Source organism: Equus quagga, chromosome 4 (genome assembly GCF_021613505.1).
Source record: "Equus quagga isolate Etosha38 chromosome 4, UCLA_HA_Equagga_1.0, whole genome shotgun sequence".
Lineage (NCBI taxonomy): Eukaryota > Metazoa > Chordata > Mammalia > Perissodactyla > Equidae > Equus > Equus quagga.
The window spans coordinates 136,871,405-136,888,917 of record NC_060270.1 but is presented as its reverse complement, the minus strand read 5'-3'; the positions used below and the strand labels follow the sequence as shown (position 1 = coordinate 136,888,917).

At 42.6% G+C, this 17,513-nt stretch overlaps 1 protein-coding gene across 4 annotated transcripts in view; it reads right to left on the bottom strand.

Moving 5' to 3' along the window:
• The window catches only part of KIAA2012 (KIAA2012 ortholog), a 104,276-nt gene that overhangs the window by 75,651 nt on the left and 11,112 nt on the right, over window positions 1-17,513 (bottom strand). For 2 of the 4 annotated variants that reach the window (XM_046657780.1, XM_046657781.1), the window contains exons 3-4: window positions 5,104-5,263; window positions 2,226-2,381 (exon numbers count right to left, since the gene is read on the bottom strand). The exons of the other annotated variants lie outside the window; for them this stretch is intronic. In XM_046657780.1, the coding sequence (XP_046513736.1) occupies window positions 2,226-2,381; window positions 5,104-5,263 (316 nt within the window). The remainder of the gene's footprint in view (window positions 1-2,225; window positions 2,382-5,103; window positions 5,264-17,513) is intronic. 4 annotated transcript variants of the gene reach the window in all.

Below are 17,513 nucleotides of genomic sequence, written 5' to 3'. Positions count from 1 at the left end.
TCGGGCTCATTTTTAAGTGCTCAATAGAAATGGATTTGCAGGCAAGGCCTTGGAAGTTTCAGTTGTTGAAAGGAGGCCACAAAGCTTGGTCTCTGTATTTCAAATATGGGTCCCGGTCACCCAAGTCATGTGCACTGGGGCGGCAATTCTGAGCTCCTGGAGAGCTTTCTGCCTCTGCCTTCTCCTGCGATTTTCCACAACAACCCAGGGAGGGTGGAAGGCAGACACCATTTCACCCATTCTACAGATGAGCAAACTGAGGATGCAGGGAGCATAAGTGACTTGGCAAATGTCACATTGCTGGGGCATCCGGGATTTTCAGCCAGTACTTTCGCTACTTTCGCAAATAAAGCGTCTGGCAAGGAGAGGGAGGCCAAAGGGAGATCAAGTTAAAACCAATAAAACCATCAGTCTGGGTTCAAGTGACAGCCTCTGAGCTGTTTTCACTTCTTTACGAATTGATTTTTGGTCCCTGTGATCACGGGCAAGAGGGCATTGCAATTAGTTAGTAATCATACTTAACAAACACAAACTGGGGAGGTCTATAACTGACATTTATGGAGCACTTACTGTGTACATTAGCCCATGTAACTCCCACATCTGACCCTGGGAAGTAAAGGTGGGTGTGGTCATCTCCATTTTATAAATGAGGAAACTGAGGCCCATGGCCTCATGAGGTCACACGGATGGAATCTGGTGCTAATGGCCACATGGTTAATCACCAGTCTACATTGCCTCTCTGTTTTCTGCCTGATTGAGACAGCTCCTTGGTGTGTGGCATCAATTAGGGAGGTCACTTTACTCCTTAAGTGTGCAGTGTTGACCCACCCAAAAAGTGGAAGTACTGTAGTCTACTGTCCAGTATTTTTGGATCCTAGGGCATCGTCTAAGGATATTAGCTGAAGACAGTAGGATTTTTGAAGATAGAGTGCATACGGCAATTGCTAGGTGGGGTGTCACCTGGGGAAGGGCAGCAGGTCCCAACACAGGAGTGTTACCTGGGTGAGTTCAGCACTGCCAGGACATGGACGGCCCAGAAGCTTGATCTCTTTAGTGCCCCAGAATCAGCTGGTCTCAGGGGTGTGGACCGACATTAGCAGAGTGCATAGAGACTGGTGTAAAGAGCAGGATATTAATTTACAAAGAGAGGAGTGATGACTGACTAGCATGTCTCCTGCAGATGAACTGCATCCGGACCAGGTTATGACTGAAGTTCCCTGCTGCCAGAGTCAAGACTCAAGGGAGGCGCATGGCAGGAACGTTTAACGGCACAGCCTCTGAGAATCTGCCACGTTCTCCTCCACTCCTCTGATAGACCAGATTTTCTACTTATTCTGACCAGATCCTCTGCCAGGGACAGGGCTTGGTTAGGCACTACCATTGTTTCTGGGAAATTCCTTTTTCATTTCAGAAAAATTAACTTTATCTTATGTTAGGTTCTTATTCTTTCCTTCTCTTTTCTCAAAAACCGTGGTACTAGGCAAGGCCCTGTTCTTTGTACATTAGCACTGCCCAGTCATCTTTTCCCATCTCCCTTAGCAAAGGCAACTTCTGGCTCTTTTAATCTTCAGGTTCCCAAGAATAATACTGACATGTAAAAGCCCCATAGTCCTCAGCAGCTTACAGACAGCTCACAATAATTTTCTGTGGGAAACGAGGTAGGTCTTCTCACACCCATTCGAGCAAACAGAAGCTCAAAGAAGTTAAGTGACTTGCTCAAGGTCTTATATCTAGTAAGAGAGAGAACAACCATTGCAATCCAGATTTCTGGCTCCCAAACTTGTATTTTTCTCAAGTGAGATTGTCACAAAATTATAGGATGAAAGAATGTTAGAGTGGAAGAGGCCTAAGAAATCATCTAAAATCTGGAGTCTAGACTTGAACCGTTTGATATGGGAGCCACTAGCCCCATGTAGCTATTTATATGTAAATTAATTAAAAGTAATTAAAATTTTAAAACTCAGTTTCACAGTCACACTACCTACATTTCAAGTGCTCAGTAGCAACATGCAGCTAATGGTTACTGTATCGGACAGCACATTCGGGCATCGAACATTCCATCACTGCAGAAAGTACTGTTAGACAGAGCTGGTCTAGACTAATCCCCTCATTTTACAGATGAGGCCAGTGAAACCCAGAATCCCTAGACTCTATTTTGGGAAACTCCATTTTAAGGTGTTAGAAATCCAAATATTTGAGAACTGGTCATAAAAATCAACATATACCTTGTTCAAAAGATTTTCCTTGTTGAATCCAAAATGGAGGGAAGACAGGCAGGAGATGGTACTTTGGGGGTACCCCTGAAAGATCCTGTTGTGGCCTGAGATTCTTTGATACACTAAGTTCACTGTCCTGGAGCAGCACAGAATCCTTGAGGAATCCTGAAGAGCAGGTCAGGAGTTATTGGTAGAAATAATGATCACCAGTCTGCAGGTCTGGAGATAACTACACGGTTCCCCACTTGCACTAGTCTTGGCTTTGGAAATTTCCCATTAAGGATGACAATTAGAAGACAAGAGGGATTAAAAAATCAGATGGAACCCAGATATTTATCCAAAGAGCTTGAAGTCAGCAATCCCAAAAGTCCTATGCGCCCCAATGTTTATTGCAGCACTGTTTACAATAGCCAAGACGTGGAAGCAACCTAAGTGTCCAGCAACAGACGAACGGATAAAGAAGATGTGGTACATATATACAATGGAATACTACTCAGCTGCAAAACAGAACAAAATCATTCCATTTGCAATAACATGGATGGACCTTGAGAGAATTATGTTAAGTGAAATAAGCCAGCGAGAGAAAGATAATCTGTGTATGACTCCACTCATATGAGGAATTTAAAATTATGGACTAAGAACAGTTTAGTGGATACCAGGGGAAAGGTGGGGTGGGGGGTGGGCACAAAGGGTGAAGAGGTGCAACTATAACATGACTGACAAACATTAATGTACAATTGAAATTTCACAAGATTGTAACCTATCAATAACTCAATAAAAATTAAAAAAAAAAGAATTAAAAAAAAATCAGATGGAACCCAGAGAGCCATGTGTGTGTTTCTTCCACTCCACCGTTCTCAAGGGTCTCCCTGGTGGAAGAAACATGGCCACTTCTTTGGGATTGAGTAAAAGTTTCCTCCTGCCTCAGGAGAAGAATCCAAAGGTTTCTCCTGGACATATCCTGCTTGCTTCTGTAGGCCCCATGATTCTCAATCCAGTCATTCTACAGGTATTTATTGAGAGCTTACCAATGGGCCTGCCCCTCTACAAGGTGGTGGGGCAGACACGGAAGAACCAGACACAGGTCCTTCTTAAAGGCACTAACAGTCTGTTGGAGAGAGAAAACTCTCCTGTGCTCCACTGTGTGGCCCCAAGTGTCAGGATGATATAAGGTTAGACAATGAGGAGCTCAGTATTGGCTGGAGCTGTCAGAGAAGTCTTTGTAGAAGATGTGGACCTGAAGAGTGGGGAGGATTTATCACCGGAGTGGAAAGATGGGACTAGAGAATATACTAGCATGACAAAGGTGGTGAGCTCTGAGATGTGAAGAGAGGGGGTGGCAGAGGTCATTGGGCCAGTGATCTCATCCCAGAGTCTTGCCATTGCCCCTCCAGCTTGAGGGTCTCACCCTCAAGAGGGGCTCTGGTGAGGAATTATGGCAAGGGGTGCAAGAATGCACAGACACATGGATCTTTTCTTAAACCACACATTGTAGCCATAGGACTTCCACAGAGGGGTCTGAGACATCTTTTGATGTTAAGAGGGGCTCTTATCCTTGAAGATGTTGGGCCTAGATTATGGGGCAGTGACCTGCTCTGCCCTCTGCTCCACCCAATGATAAACATATCTTTGGTTAAGAAGCTCTTTCTCACAAGTGTTAAGTAAATGGAACTGCCTGTAACTGCGGGCCTGCCATGAAAGTAAAACCAATTACTGGACAAGCCCACACCTCTCATTTTCCTTCAAGTCATCATCTTATTGGAAAGAGAGCTGTTTTCTCTCCTTTCCCAAGGTAAACCTATAAAGCAAGAAGAAAGTCAGTCTTGCTCTGGTCCTGTCTGTTTCTTGGTGCTGAAGAAATGGCAAACAGCTCAGTAAGCACTGGCAAATCCCACTGCTCACCCCGCTCATCCCCAGTACGTTTGCCAAATAAAATACAGGATGTCCAGTTAAAATTAAATTTCAGATAAACAAGGAACACTTTTACAGTAGAAATATGCCCCAAATAGCACAAGTTTAACTGTGTGTGTGTATATACTACATCTAGCAACTCCACGCCCCAATCATTTCCTGTTTTCTTTCTTGCTTTCTTTTTTGCTGAGGAAGATTTGCCCTGAGCTAACATCTGTGCCAATCTTCCCCTATTTTTTTTGTCCGTGGGACACCTCCATGGCATAGTTGGTGAATGGAGTAGGTCTGCACCCAGGATCTGAAACTGCAAACCCAGGCTACCGAAGCGGAGCGTGCAGAACTGTAACCACCCAGCCACAGGGCCTGGCTCTCCTGTTTTCATTTTTAAACCTTTACAGAGTATGTTTGGGGTCTCTGCTCAGCATAAGGGTGTCCATCTCGCTCCTCAGTGGATTGTGCTGGAGAGCTGCCATCTTTAAGAGGAGGAGGCCTAACATTTTCACTTCCTGCAGGATCTGAGATCACCTCAGAAGGAGAGCGTTAGGAAGAAATGGGAGCAGGGGGTGTGGGGAGGGTCTGGCTTCTGCTCCCAGCTCTGCTTTTGGCTGAATGCTCTCAGACAACTTACTCTGCCCCTCTGGGCCTCTTTTTCCTTCTCTTGTAAAAGATAGGGATTGAACTGGAGGATCTGGAGTCTGAGGAGGAAAGGGTGGGAAGAAGGTTCTGCTTGGGATGTGGAGTGTGAGGCTGCTAAGAGGAGCGAGAGGGACTTCGGGCTGGAAGTTCCTCTGCAAAGGTTGGGGAGGATAGAGAGTGGGCTATAGAGGCCCGTGGGCTACTGAGCTTGAGCACCTTTGCTTGAACACAAAATTGCTCCTGAAATTCGGCGTTTTAGACCTTGATGGAAAACACACTTTCACACCAGGACGCGAGGCGGGGCAGCTCGGGGAGCACGTCCTCCCGTTTCCCCACTGACCTGCGCTCTGGAGCCTGGACACGCTGTCAGGGGGCCATGTCCGCAGGAGGCCGCGGAGGTATCTCTTAGCCGAGTACCCAGGCTGGATCTGCAGGCTGGCCTGGCTCTCTGGTTGGCTTCGGAAGTGGAGGTATGGTTGCCAGGCTCTGTCCTGCGCCCTCTGTGGGGACACCAGTCGGGAAACAGTATGGCTGCTGAGCCCTGGGCCTCCCAGGCTCAATCCTCACCAGTAATCCCGGAGACTCCCGGAAGGCACCAGAAACAGATGCCTCAGCCAACAGACATAAACCGAGAGCCCACACGGCAAAGCTCTGAAAGGCCCTGCAGATTCGCAGTTGGAAGAAGGAGAAATGAGAAATGCCAGACCCCATCTTGAGACAGAACATCAGAAAAGGATAAAGAGCCTCAAAAGAGAACACATTACTTAGTTCAGCCTGTGGAAATCATTTTAGTGCCTTAAAAAGTGGCCTTGCACAGCAGTGGGAAAGCCCACTCAACAACGCGGCATCAGCATTCAATGTTTGTGATGTGAATAATGGAACAGACAAACTGTGTCCGTGTTCACGGGGAGCCTGGCCTTTTGAAAATATCTGGCTCTGCTGCATTTCATGTCAGCCAGGGAGAATTTTCTGGGAACCTACCTGCCACAGTCAGTCCCAATTTGCAAGATCTTGTGGGGAAAACATGTGAATAATAACATCTTACATTTGGCTAGAGATTTATATTATACAAAGAACTTTCACCTCATTATAGTCCTTTAAGGGGGATGAGTTAATATTACAACCACTTAAATGATGCAGAAACTCTCTAAGGATGACCAGTTAAGCACAAGAATAGCAAACATGTGGTACTTATGTTGACATCTCTTCCCTGCCCTTGTCAGTGGCAGACATCACCAATCGATCATGGCATTCTTGACTGATGAACTGATTGTGACCTTGGAATCCTTCTCTTTCAAACTGAGGCATAATTTAATGTCCAGTTTAATAAATCTGACAATTGTATACACGTTGTAACCACCACACAAAACAAAATACAGAACATTTTCGTCAGCCCAGAAAGTTCCTTTATGCCACTTTCTAGTCAATGTCTCCCCACCTACCTGTTAATCACCATTCTCAGGTGAGGAAGAAAAATATGATGGAAATATAAGTCTTGCTTGATGGGGAGAGGAAGGCCTTACGGTTTGGGTCTTTGCTCTGCTGGGCAAAGCTGTGGTTTGCTCCATTCTGGTGTATTCAGAGGATGGAAATGCCACAGAAGGGCAGCCCAGAGTCGTAGCTGAGGATTCAAGACCACCAGAGCCTCTTCTTCTGCTAACCAGAGGACTGGGAGCCAAAGCCCATAAGATGAAGAAATACGTCTGCTGGGGAGAGAGAAAGAGGTCTCCAGGACATTCATCTGTTCACTCATTCATTCCTCAAACACCTACAATGCACCAAGCACTATGCTGGTCACTGGAGAAAGAGGGACAAATAAGGCAGATCGATAACTGATAAATAAAGCAATAGATAAAAGAGAGCATGGCTTGTTATTCCATTGGCTCTACTCTCTAGAAATCTGTAAATTAGATGAATGCTGGGAATCGAAACACACAGCATCAACTGGTCCTTGATGTCTGGACAGTTCATGTGGCAGGTACTTCACGTGAAAAAGAACTTGAAAAATTCAGCCCCACATAAATCCGGAGGCTTTTCCCAAAGGTCAGGAAAGAAGGAATCGTAGGGAGGGCAGCGGAAGCCAGACGACTTACGCCCCTTCCCTCCCTCCGCTTCCTCCTTGGGGCATGCGGTAAATAGCTGCTGAGCATCCTCTGCGGGCCAGCACCGGGTTAAGCCCTGGGATACGGAGCTGTCAGACCCAAGGCCTTTTCTGGTGAATTGGAACTTGATTTCCTCCCTGTGAATCTTTGCTTCATATGACTTCTGTCAGAATGCAGCGAGACCAGGCCTCCTTGGAGAGGCTGAGGTCCCCGTGCAGATGGTGCAATGCGCTGTTTGATCTGGACAACAGCGCCTTATGGGTTCATATTAGTGGGTATTCTGAAGCACCAACTTGGTCTGGAGCTTTACTGGGCAGCTTGCTCAGTGGGACAGGGAGTTGCTGAGACGAGTTAGGGAGTTCCTTGTCCTGGAATTTGGGGTATCTGGATACATTTTTGCTTAGAGTTTGGAAGCTGCTCTTGGCCTCTGTGTTCATTTCCCCTTGCTGCTGTAATAAAGGACCACACACCTAGTGGCTTTAAGCAACACCAGTTTGTGCTGTCACACTTCTGCAGGTCAGAAGCTTGAAGTGGGTCCCGCTGGGCTAAGATCCAGGTGTTGACTGGGCTGTATCCTTTCTGGAAACTATGGGAGAGACTCTGTTCCTTTGCTTTTTCAGTTTCTAGAGGCCACGTGCATTCCTTGGCTTGTGACCCCTTCTTCCATCTTCAAAGCCAGCAACGTTGGGCTGAGTCCTTCTCATGCTGCCATCTCTCTGGTTCTCCCTTTTGATTGCTTCTTCCACTTTTAAGGATCCTTGTGATTACACTGGGCCTGTCCTGATAAACCAGGAGAGTCTGCCTGTTTTAAGGCCATCTGATTAGCAGCCTTTGCCATTTACCTAATATATTCATAGATTCTAAGGATTAGGATGTAGACATCTTTGGGGTCCATTATTCTGCCTACCACAGCCTCTTTAATTTTTTTTTCTAGTTTTCTGGTTTCTCTGAGTAGTTTCTCAAATTATGCGTGTCAAGCTGACTGACAAATTTCACATCTCATTGGATGCACTGAAGCCCTGAGGGCAGCCCGGGGTCTGCTTAGGGCTAGCAAGGAGACCACTCAGGGTTAAATCTATTCACTCGTTTCCAATGTGTGGAATAATACGGTAAGTGGAAAAAAAACAAGATACAAGAAAGAATGTATAGTACAGTGTCATAAAAGTTTGTTTTATAAATGTATAACCACGGTGGAAAGACTGGAAGAAAATACATTGAAATTCTAACAACAGTGGGATTACAGCGTTGGGCATAAGATTACAGAAAGTTTTTTCTTCTCTTTTTTTTTGTTAAAATCAAAAAATTCAGTAATATGGTTAGATTATATCTATAGATGGAAAACCTGTTAAAAATTATTTTATTGCACCCACCCTCCTCTTGTATATATTTCTCCATTCTTCCCCCAACATTATCCTGGACCTCTAACCACCCAAAGTTACTCTAAAACATAAAAGGAGGCAGAAGGGAGTGCGAAGGGAGTTTCTGGAACAAGGAAATAAATAAATGACAGCGGGAGGCTGGCGGTGATGGTTTCACTGCTCAGAACTGCCTCGGCTCTGCCAGTGAAGCCCAGCCTCTGGTTTCTTCTGAAATGAGTAATTAGTGTGCAGAGCGGCCTCTCACCCTTGCTCCACTGAGAGGGCTTCCTTTAACGAGGGACTTGCCCGGCCGGCTGCCTTCCCAGTGCCCGCCAGGCCTCTGTATGCAGAGGGGCGAAGGGACCCCTGTCCCTGTCCCCATCCCCTCACTGGCTGTCGTGTCCACCCTGCATGTGCTGGCAGCTGAGGGTTTTCAGAGGATGGAAGGAGCTGGTGCAGGCTGTGCGCCCGCCCAGCAAATGTGGGGTGGCAGGGTGCCAGAGTCCCCAGCAAGGCAAGAAAGACCTGGATAGTCAGCTGCCACCTTACCACAGAGGGTGGCCAGCCTTTGTGTGCAGGAGCCGACAGAGGGGTGAAGAGAGAAGTCCAGAAATCCCAGCACTGGCAGGCAAAGCCCCATAATTTGACTCCACCCGCTTCTCCATGTACATTGCCAGCTCGGAGCCACATCTGTCCAATTACCCTGCCTTTCCTCGGCTTTCTCCCAGGCCTTCACTCACCTATGCCTAGGAGGTCTCTCTCCACTTATCTGAACAAGACTCAGCTCAAATTCTGCCTCTTCCAAGAAGCCACAATAGACTTTCCCAGCAAGAAGCAAACACAAACAAAATCTTCTTTGCCTTCCGACAGTGTATTAATAAATTATAGTCTAGCTCCTCTCATAGCCTCCTTGTGTCAAGTGTCACTGGGGCACAAACTTGCTTCCTTGAGCAGATTGTATACCCTGTGAGGTAGGGGCTATGCCCCCTGCCCCCCGCCACACCCTGGCAACTCCTATGTTCACCCACCATTTGTTGAGCATCGGTCATGTGTCAGGCACTGACTAGTTAATAACCACCCATTAGATGTTAGCTCAATGAATAGAAAGACCCAAAAATGTCTGTACTGTCTTGCTGACCACCGTGCCTCGAGCTGCCCCCTCCAGTCAGAAGTCCTTCTCTGTGTCTCAGCAGGACACAGCTGGCAGCTCCTGCCCCTCAGCTGGGCTTGCTGGAGTCACTGTGCTCTGGCAGGCCCAAGCCTTAGAGCAGAGGGTGATCACCCATTGTCGTCGCACCTGTGCAGGTGTGACTAGAGCCAGCCTTGGGGCTGCCAGGTGAGTGCAGCTGGAGTAGAGGTGGGGGTGGAGTGGGAGGGGAGAGGTGTTGAGCCCCTTGCAACTGTGCGCAGGAAGCCTTCTCCAACCCCAGCCTGCTTTAATCAGTCTTGTACAAACACTGCCACTCTCAGCCAACCCCTTTTGCTGCAGGTTTAATTTCTGAGCTTCTGTGCAAATGATATTATCTCTTTCGTATACCTTTGGTGATTATGTGTTCCTGGATATCAGGCCATTAGGAAGAGAATCATGAAGCGGTCTGAATTTTGCCATCATTGCCATGTTGTAACAAGGCTTGATTCCTGATCAAACCATTTAACATCAAAGATTTGACCAGCCATATGTCACAAAAGCAAAGGTACAATAACTAGAATTGAAAAACAGCAAAAATTAAGCTCTGGTTACTATAAGAGCTCAGTCTGCCTGGGTTTGAATCCTGGCTCCATCATTTACTAGCTGTGTGACTTTAGGGAAATTACTTGACTTATCTGTGTCTCAGTTTCTTTATCTGTCCAATGAAGACGATAAAAGTATTTTATAATTTATACACACAAAAAAATGAAGCTGGATGCTTACCTCACATTGTATACAAAAATTAACTTAGAATGGACCAAAGATCGAAACATAAGAGCTAAAACTATAAAACTCTTAGAAGAAAACATAGGGTAAAAGATTCGTGCCATTGGATTTGGCAATGATATCTTGGATATGACACCAAAAGCACAGGTAACAATGACAACAAAAATAGATAACACTGTCAACAGATTGAAAAGGCAACCCACAGAATAGGAGAAAATATTTGCAAATCATATACCTGATCAGGGATTAATATCTAGAATATATAAAGAATTCCTACAACTTGACAACAAAAACCCAAACAATTTGATTGAAAAAATAGGCAAAAGATTTAGATAGACAAATGGCCAATAAACACCTGACCAGATACTCAGTGTTACTTATCATTAGGGAAATGTGAATCAAAACCACAATGAGATACCACTTCCCCCCCATTAGGATGGCTATTATTGGGCTGGCCCAGTGGCATAGCAGCGAAGTTTGCATGCTCTGCTTTGGTGGCCTGGGGTTCACAGTGTTGGACCCTGGGCACAGACCTATGAACTGCTCCCCAAGCCATGCTGTGGCAGCAACCCACATACAAAATGGAGGAAGATTGCTACGGATGTTAGCTCAGTGAAAATCTTCCTCAAGCAAAAGAGGAATATTGAAAACAGATGTTAGCTCAGGGCCAATCTTCCTCACCAAAAAAAAAAGTATCTTATTTAAAAAAAAAGAATGACATCAGCATAATGGCAGAATGAGTTGTTCCCTTTGTCTCTCTCTGTTAAGATAGAACTAAATGGACATTCATTAACTAGCAGAGGACTCCCTGTATGGCACAATAGGATGTCTCAGAGACCCCTGCAACCATACATCTGAAGGCAGGTGGACTGGATCCCCAGCAAGCAGTGGAACTAAGTGAGCACACCCCTCCTCCTCCCTGGTGGCAGTGATCTAGAAATACAGAAAGGTTTTAGGTGGAGGAGGAGGAGAGAACTAAGATTTTTAAAAAATGAAGAAACTCTTTGAGAAACATTTGACTCAATTAGGAAAAGTAATATAAGGATTATAGATATTCCAGGGGAAGAAAAGAGGGAGAAAGGAACAGAGGGCTTGTTTAAAAAAATAACAGCTGAGAACTTCCCAAATCTGGGGAAAGAACTGGACTTACAAGTTCATGAAGCCAATAGAATTCCTAATTACATCAATGCAAAAAGATCTTCTCCAAGGCATATAATAGTAAAACTGGCAAAAGTCAATGACAAAGAAAAAATATTAAGGGCAGTAAGGCAGAAGAAAATAACCTACAAAGGAACCCCTGTCAGGCTTTCAGTGGATTTCTCACCAGAAACCTTACAGGCTAGGAGAGAATGGAGTGATATATTCAAAACACTGAAAGACAGGGGCCAACCCTGTGGCCTAGTGGTTAAGTTTGGCACGCTCCACTTCAGCAGCCTGGGTTCACTTCCCAAGCACAGACCTACACCTTTCATTGGCCATACTGTGAGTGGCCATACCACTCATTGGCATACTCATCGCCATCATACTGTGGCAGCAACCCACACACAAAACAGAGGAAGATTGGCACAGATCTTAGCTCAGGGTAAATCTTCCACAGCCAAAAAAAAAAAGAAAAATACTGAAAGACAAAACCTTTCAGCCAAGAATACTATCCAGCAAAACTATCCTTCAATATGATGGAGAAATAAAAGCTTTCACAGATAACAAAAGCTGAGGGAGTTCATTGCCACTAGGCATGCCTTAAAAGAAATGTTGAAAGGAGCCCTCCCATCTGAAACTGAAAAGCAAAGGTTTATAAAACCTTGAGCAAGGAGATAAATAGGGAGATAGAATCAGAAAATTGCAGCTCTGTATCAGAATAGGTTAGTAAACACTTAATTATAAAAGGGACCTTTGGGGTAATGTAAAGCACACTAACATCCATATTATAGGTGTCTTAGAAGGGGAAGAGAGAGACAAAGGGGCAGGGAATCTATTTGAAGAAATAATAGCTGAAAACTTTCCTAACCTAAGGGAGGAAACAGACATCCAGGTACAGGAAGCACAGACAGCACCAAACAGGAGACCCACAGAGGTCCAAACCAGGACACATTAAAATTAAAATGTCAAGAAATAAAGATAGAGAATCCTAAAAGCTGCGAGAAAAAGGCAACAAGTTACATACAAAGGAAACCCCATAAGGCTATCAGCTAACTTCTCAGAAGAAATCTCACAGGCTAGAAGGGAGTGGCACAATATATTTAAAGCGCTGAAAGGGGAAAATCCCACAGCCAAGAATAGTGTACCCAGCAAGGTTATCATTCAGAATGGAAGGAGAGATAAAGAATTTTCCAGACAAGCAAAAGCTAAAGGAGTTTATCACCAAGAAACCAGCCTTACAAGAAATGCTAAAGTGACTTATTTAAGTGGAAAAGAGAAGATCACAAATAGGAATAAGAAAATTATTTAAAAAACCCCCCAAACACCAACATGACAGACAAATAATAATGTACAGCTGAAATTTCACAAAGATGTAAACTATTATGAACTCAATTTAAAAAACTCCAATAAAATCACTGGTAAAGGCAAATATATGGTAAAGATGGCAGACCCACCACCTATGAAGCTAATATGAAGGTCAAAAGACAAAATTACTAAACTGTCTATTTCTGTGATAAGATGGTAATGGATACACATGCACAACAAAAGAGGTTAGATACAATATCAAAGACATAAAATGTGGGAGGAGGGGAGTAAAAGAAGTCAAACTAAAGAGACCACCAACTTAATATAGATTGCTATATACATAGGTTATTATATATGAACCTCATGGCAATAACAAACCAGAAACCTATAGTAAATACACAAAAAATTAAGAGAAAGAAACTCAAACATAATACTAAAGAAAGCCATCAAGCCACAAAAGAAGAGAGGAAGAGAAGAGGAAAGCAACACAGAAGAAATACTAAAACATAGAAAAAAAGTAACAAAATGGCAATAAGTACATTCTTATCAATAGCTACTTTAAATGTCAATGGGCTAAATGCTCTAAGCAAAAGGCATACAGTGGCCGATTGGATAATAAAAACAAGACCCATAGATATGCTGCATACAATGGACATACTTCAGACCTAAAGACGCTCACAAACTAAAAGTGAAGAGATGGGAAAAGATACTCCATGCATATGGCAATGAAAAGAAAGCTGGGGTAGCAAGACATATCAGACAAAATAGACTTTAGAATAACAACTGTAACGAGACAAAGAAGGGCATTACATAATGATAAAGGGAACAATCCAACAAAAGGATATAATCCTTGTAAATATCCATGCACCCAACATAGGAGCACCTAAATATATAAAGCAATTATTAACACACATAAAAGGAGAACTAGATAGCAACACAATAATAGTAGGGGACTTTAACACTCTACTACACCAATGGATAGATCATCAAACAGAAGATCAATAAGGAAATGTTGACCTTAAATGAAAACCCTAAAGAATCCATCTGAAAACTATTAGAATTAATCAACAACTACAGTAAAGTTGCAGGGTACAAAAGCAACTTACAAAAATCAGTTGCATTTCTATACACTAACCATGAACTAGCAGAAAGAGAAATCAAGAACACAATCCCATTTACAATTGCAAAAAAAATGAATAAAATACCTAGGAATAAACTCAAACAAAGAGGTGAAAGACCTGTACACTGAAAACTATGAAACATTATTGGAAGACCGTTGATCCATTTTGAGTGTATTTTTGTGAATGGTGTAACATAAGGCTTCTAGAAGAAAATATAGGCAGTACATTCTGACATCAGTATTAAAAGGATGTTTTTGGACACCATGTCTTCTCAGACAAGGGAAACAATAGAAAGAATAAACAAATGGGACTTCATCAGACTAAAGAGCTTCTTCAAGGCAAGGAAAACAGGATTGAAACAAAAAAACAACCCACTAATTGAGAAAAAATATTTGCAAGTCATATATCCGACAAAGGGTTAATCTCCATAACATACAAAGACCTCACACAACTCAACAACAAAAAATCAAACAACCTAATCAAAAAATGGGCAGGAGACATGAACGGACATTTCTCCAAAGAAGATATATGGACAGCCAACAGGCACATGAAAAGATGTTTATCATCACTGATCATCAGGGAAATGCAAATCAAAACCACACTAAAATATCACCTTACACTCATTAGAATGGCAAAAATAACCAAAAGAAAAAAAAGCAAATCTTGGAGAGGATGTGGAGAAAAAGGAACCCTCATACACTGCTGGTGGGAATGCAAACTGGTGCAGCCACTATGGAAAACAGTATGGAGATTTCTCAAAAAATTAAAAATAGAAATACCATATGACTCAGCCATCCCACTACTGAGTATTTATCCAAAGAACTTGAAGTCAGCAATTCCAAAAGTCCCATGCACCCCTATGTTCATTGCAGCATTATTTACAATAGCCAGGACGTGGAAGCAACCTAAGTGTCCATCAACTGATGACTGGACAAAGAAGATGTGGTATAGATATATACAATGGAATACTACTCAGGCATAAAAAAGAATAAAATCATCCCATTCACAACAACATGGATGGACCTTGAGGGAATTATGTTAAGTGAAATAAGCCAGATAGAGAAAGACAACCTCTGTACGACCCCACTCATATGTGGAAGTTAAACATGTAGACAAAGAGAACGGATTAGTGGCTACCAGGGGAAAAGGGGGTGGGGAGTGGGCACAAAGGGTGAAGTGGTGTACCTACAACATGGCTGACAAACAATAATGTACAGCTGAGGTTTCACAAGATTGTAAACTATCATAAACTCAATAAAAAAAAAACATTGAAAGAAATCAAAGAAGACACGAAGAAATGGAAAGACATTCTGTGCTCTTGGATTGGAAGAACTAACATAGTTAAAAGGTCTATACTTCCTAAAGCAATCTACAGATTCAATGCAATCCCTATCAAGGTTCCAACAAAATTTTTCATAGAAATAGAACAAAGAATCCTAAAGTTTATATGGAACAAGAAAAGACCTCAAATAGCCAAAGCAATCCTGAGAAAAAAGAACAAAGCTGGAGGTATCACACTCCCTGACTTCAAATATGGGGGCTGGCCCCATGGCCGAGTGGTTAAGTTCGTGAGCTCTGCTGCGGCGGCACAGGGTTTTGTTGGTTCGGATCGTGGGTGCGGACATGGCACCGCTCGTCAGGCCACCTTGAGGCAGCGTCCCATATGCCACAACTAGAAGGACCTGCAACTAAAATATACACCTATGTACCAGGGGGATTTGGGGAGATAAAGCAGAAGAAAAAAAATAGCATGGTACTAACACAAAAGGAGGCACACAGATGAATGGAACAGAGTTGAGAGCCCAGAAATAAGCCCACACATCAATGGACAGCTAATTTTTGACAAGGGAGCCAAGAACATACAAGGGAGAAAGGAAAGTCTCTTCAATAAATGGTGCTGGTAAAACTGGACAACCACATGCGAAAGAATGAAAGTAGACCATTATCTTATACCATATACAAAAATTAACTCAAAATGGATTAAAGACTTGAATGTAAGATCTGAAGCCATGAAACTTCTAGAAGAAAACATAGGCAGGATCCTCTTTAACACTGGTCTTAGCAGCATATTTTCAAGTACCATGTCTGACCAGGCAAGAAAACAATAGAAAAAAACAAATAAATGGGACTACATCAAACTAAAAAGTTTCTGCACAACAAGAGAAACCATCAACAAAATGAAAAGACAACCTAACAATTGGGAGAAGATATTTGCAAAACATACATCTGATAAGTGGTTAATGTCCAAAATATATAAAGAGCTCATATATCTCAACAGCAAAAAATTAACAACTCAATTTAAAATGGGCAAAAGATCTGAACAGACATTTATCCAAAGAAGATATACAGATGGCCAACAGGCACATGAAAAGATGTTCAATATCACTAATTATCAGGGAAATGCAAATCAAAACTACAATCAGATATCACCTCATGCAAGTCAGAATGGCTATAAGTAACAAGACAGGAAATAACAAGTGTTGGAAAGGATGCGGAGAAAAGGGAATGCTCATACACTACTGGTGGGAATGCAAACTAGTGCAGCCACTATGGAAAACAGCATGGAGATTTCTCAAAAAATTAAGAAGAGGACTACCATACAATCCAGCTACTCCACTGCTGGGTATTTATGCAAAGAAGATGAAAACATGAACATGTAAAGATATATGCACCCCTATGTTCATTGCAGCATTATTCACAATAGCCAAGACTTAGAAGCAACCTAGGTGCCCATCAAGGGATGAATGGATAAAGAAAATGTGGAATACTACTCAGATATAAAAAAGGATGAAATATTGCCATTTGTGACAACCTGCATGGACCTTGAGGGCATTATGCTAAGCAAAATAAGTCGGAGGGAGAAAGCCAAATATGATCTCACTCATAAATAGAAGATAAAAACAACAACAAACAAACACATAGAGACAGAGTGGATTGGTGGTTACCAGAGGGGAAGGTGGGAAGGAGGAAGGTGAAACATCATTACATATGTATGGTGATGGATTGTAATTAGTCTCTGGGTGGTGAACATGATGTAATCTACACAGAAATCAAAATATAGTGATGTACACCTGAAATTTATATGTTATAAACCATTGTTACCACAATTAAAAAAAATAGAAAAAGGCAGGGGAAATCACAAATTAGTAGAGACTAAACAACATGCTACTGAACAACCATTGGATCAATGAAGAAGTCAGAGGAGAAATTAAAAAACACCTGGAGACAAATGAAAATGAAAACACAACATACCAACTCTTATGGGATGCAGCAAAAGTTGTGCTAAGAGGGAAACTTATAGTAATACAGGCTCATCTCAACAAACAAGAAAAATCTCAAATAAGTAATCTTAAACTACACCTAACGGAACTAAAAAAAGAAGAACACAGAAAGCCCCAAGTCAACAGAAAGAGGGAAATAATAAATATTAGAGCAGAAATAAGTGAAATAGGGACTAAAAAATCAATAGAAAAGATCAATGAAGCTAAGAGCTGGTCTTTAAGAAGATAAACAAAACTGACAAACCCTTAGCCAGACTCACTAAGAAAAAAAGAGAGAAGGCTCAAATAAATAAAATTAGAAATGAAAGAGGAGAAATTACACTGGATACAACAGAAACACAAAGGATTATAAGAGAATACTATGAAAAACTATATGCCAACAACTGGACAACCTAGAAGAAATGGATAAATTCTTAGACTCATACAACCTCCCAAAACTGACCCAAGAAGAAAGAGAGAATCTGAATAGACCAATCACAAGTAAAGAGATGGAAACAGTAACCGAAAACCTCCCAAAAAATAAAAGTC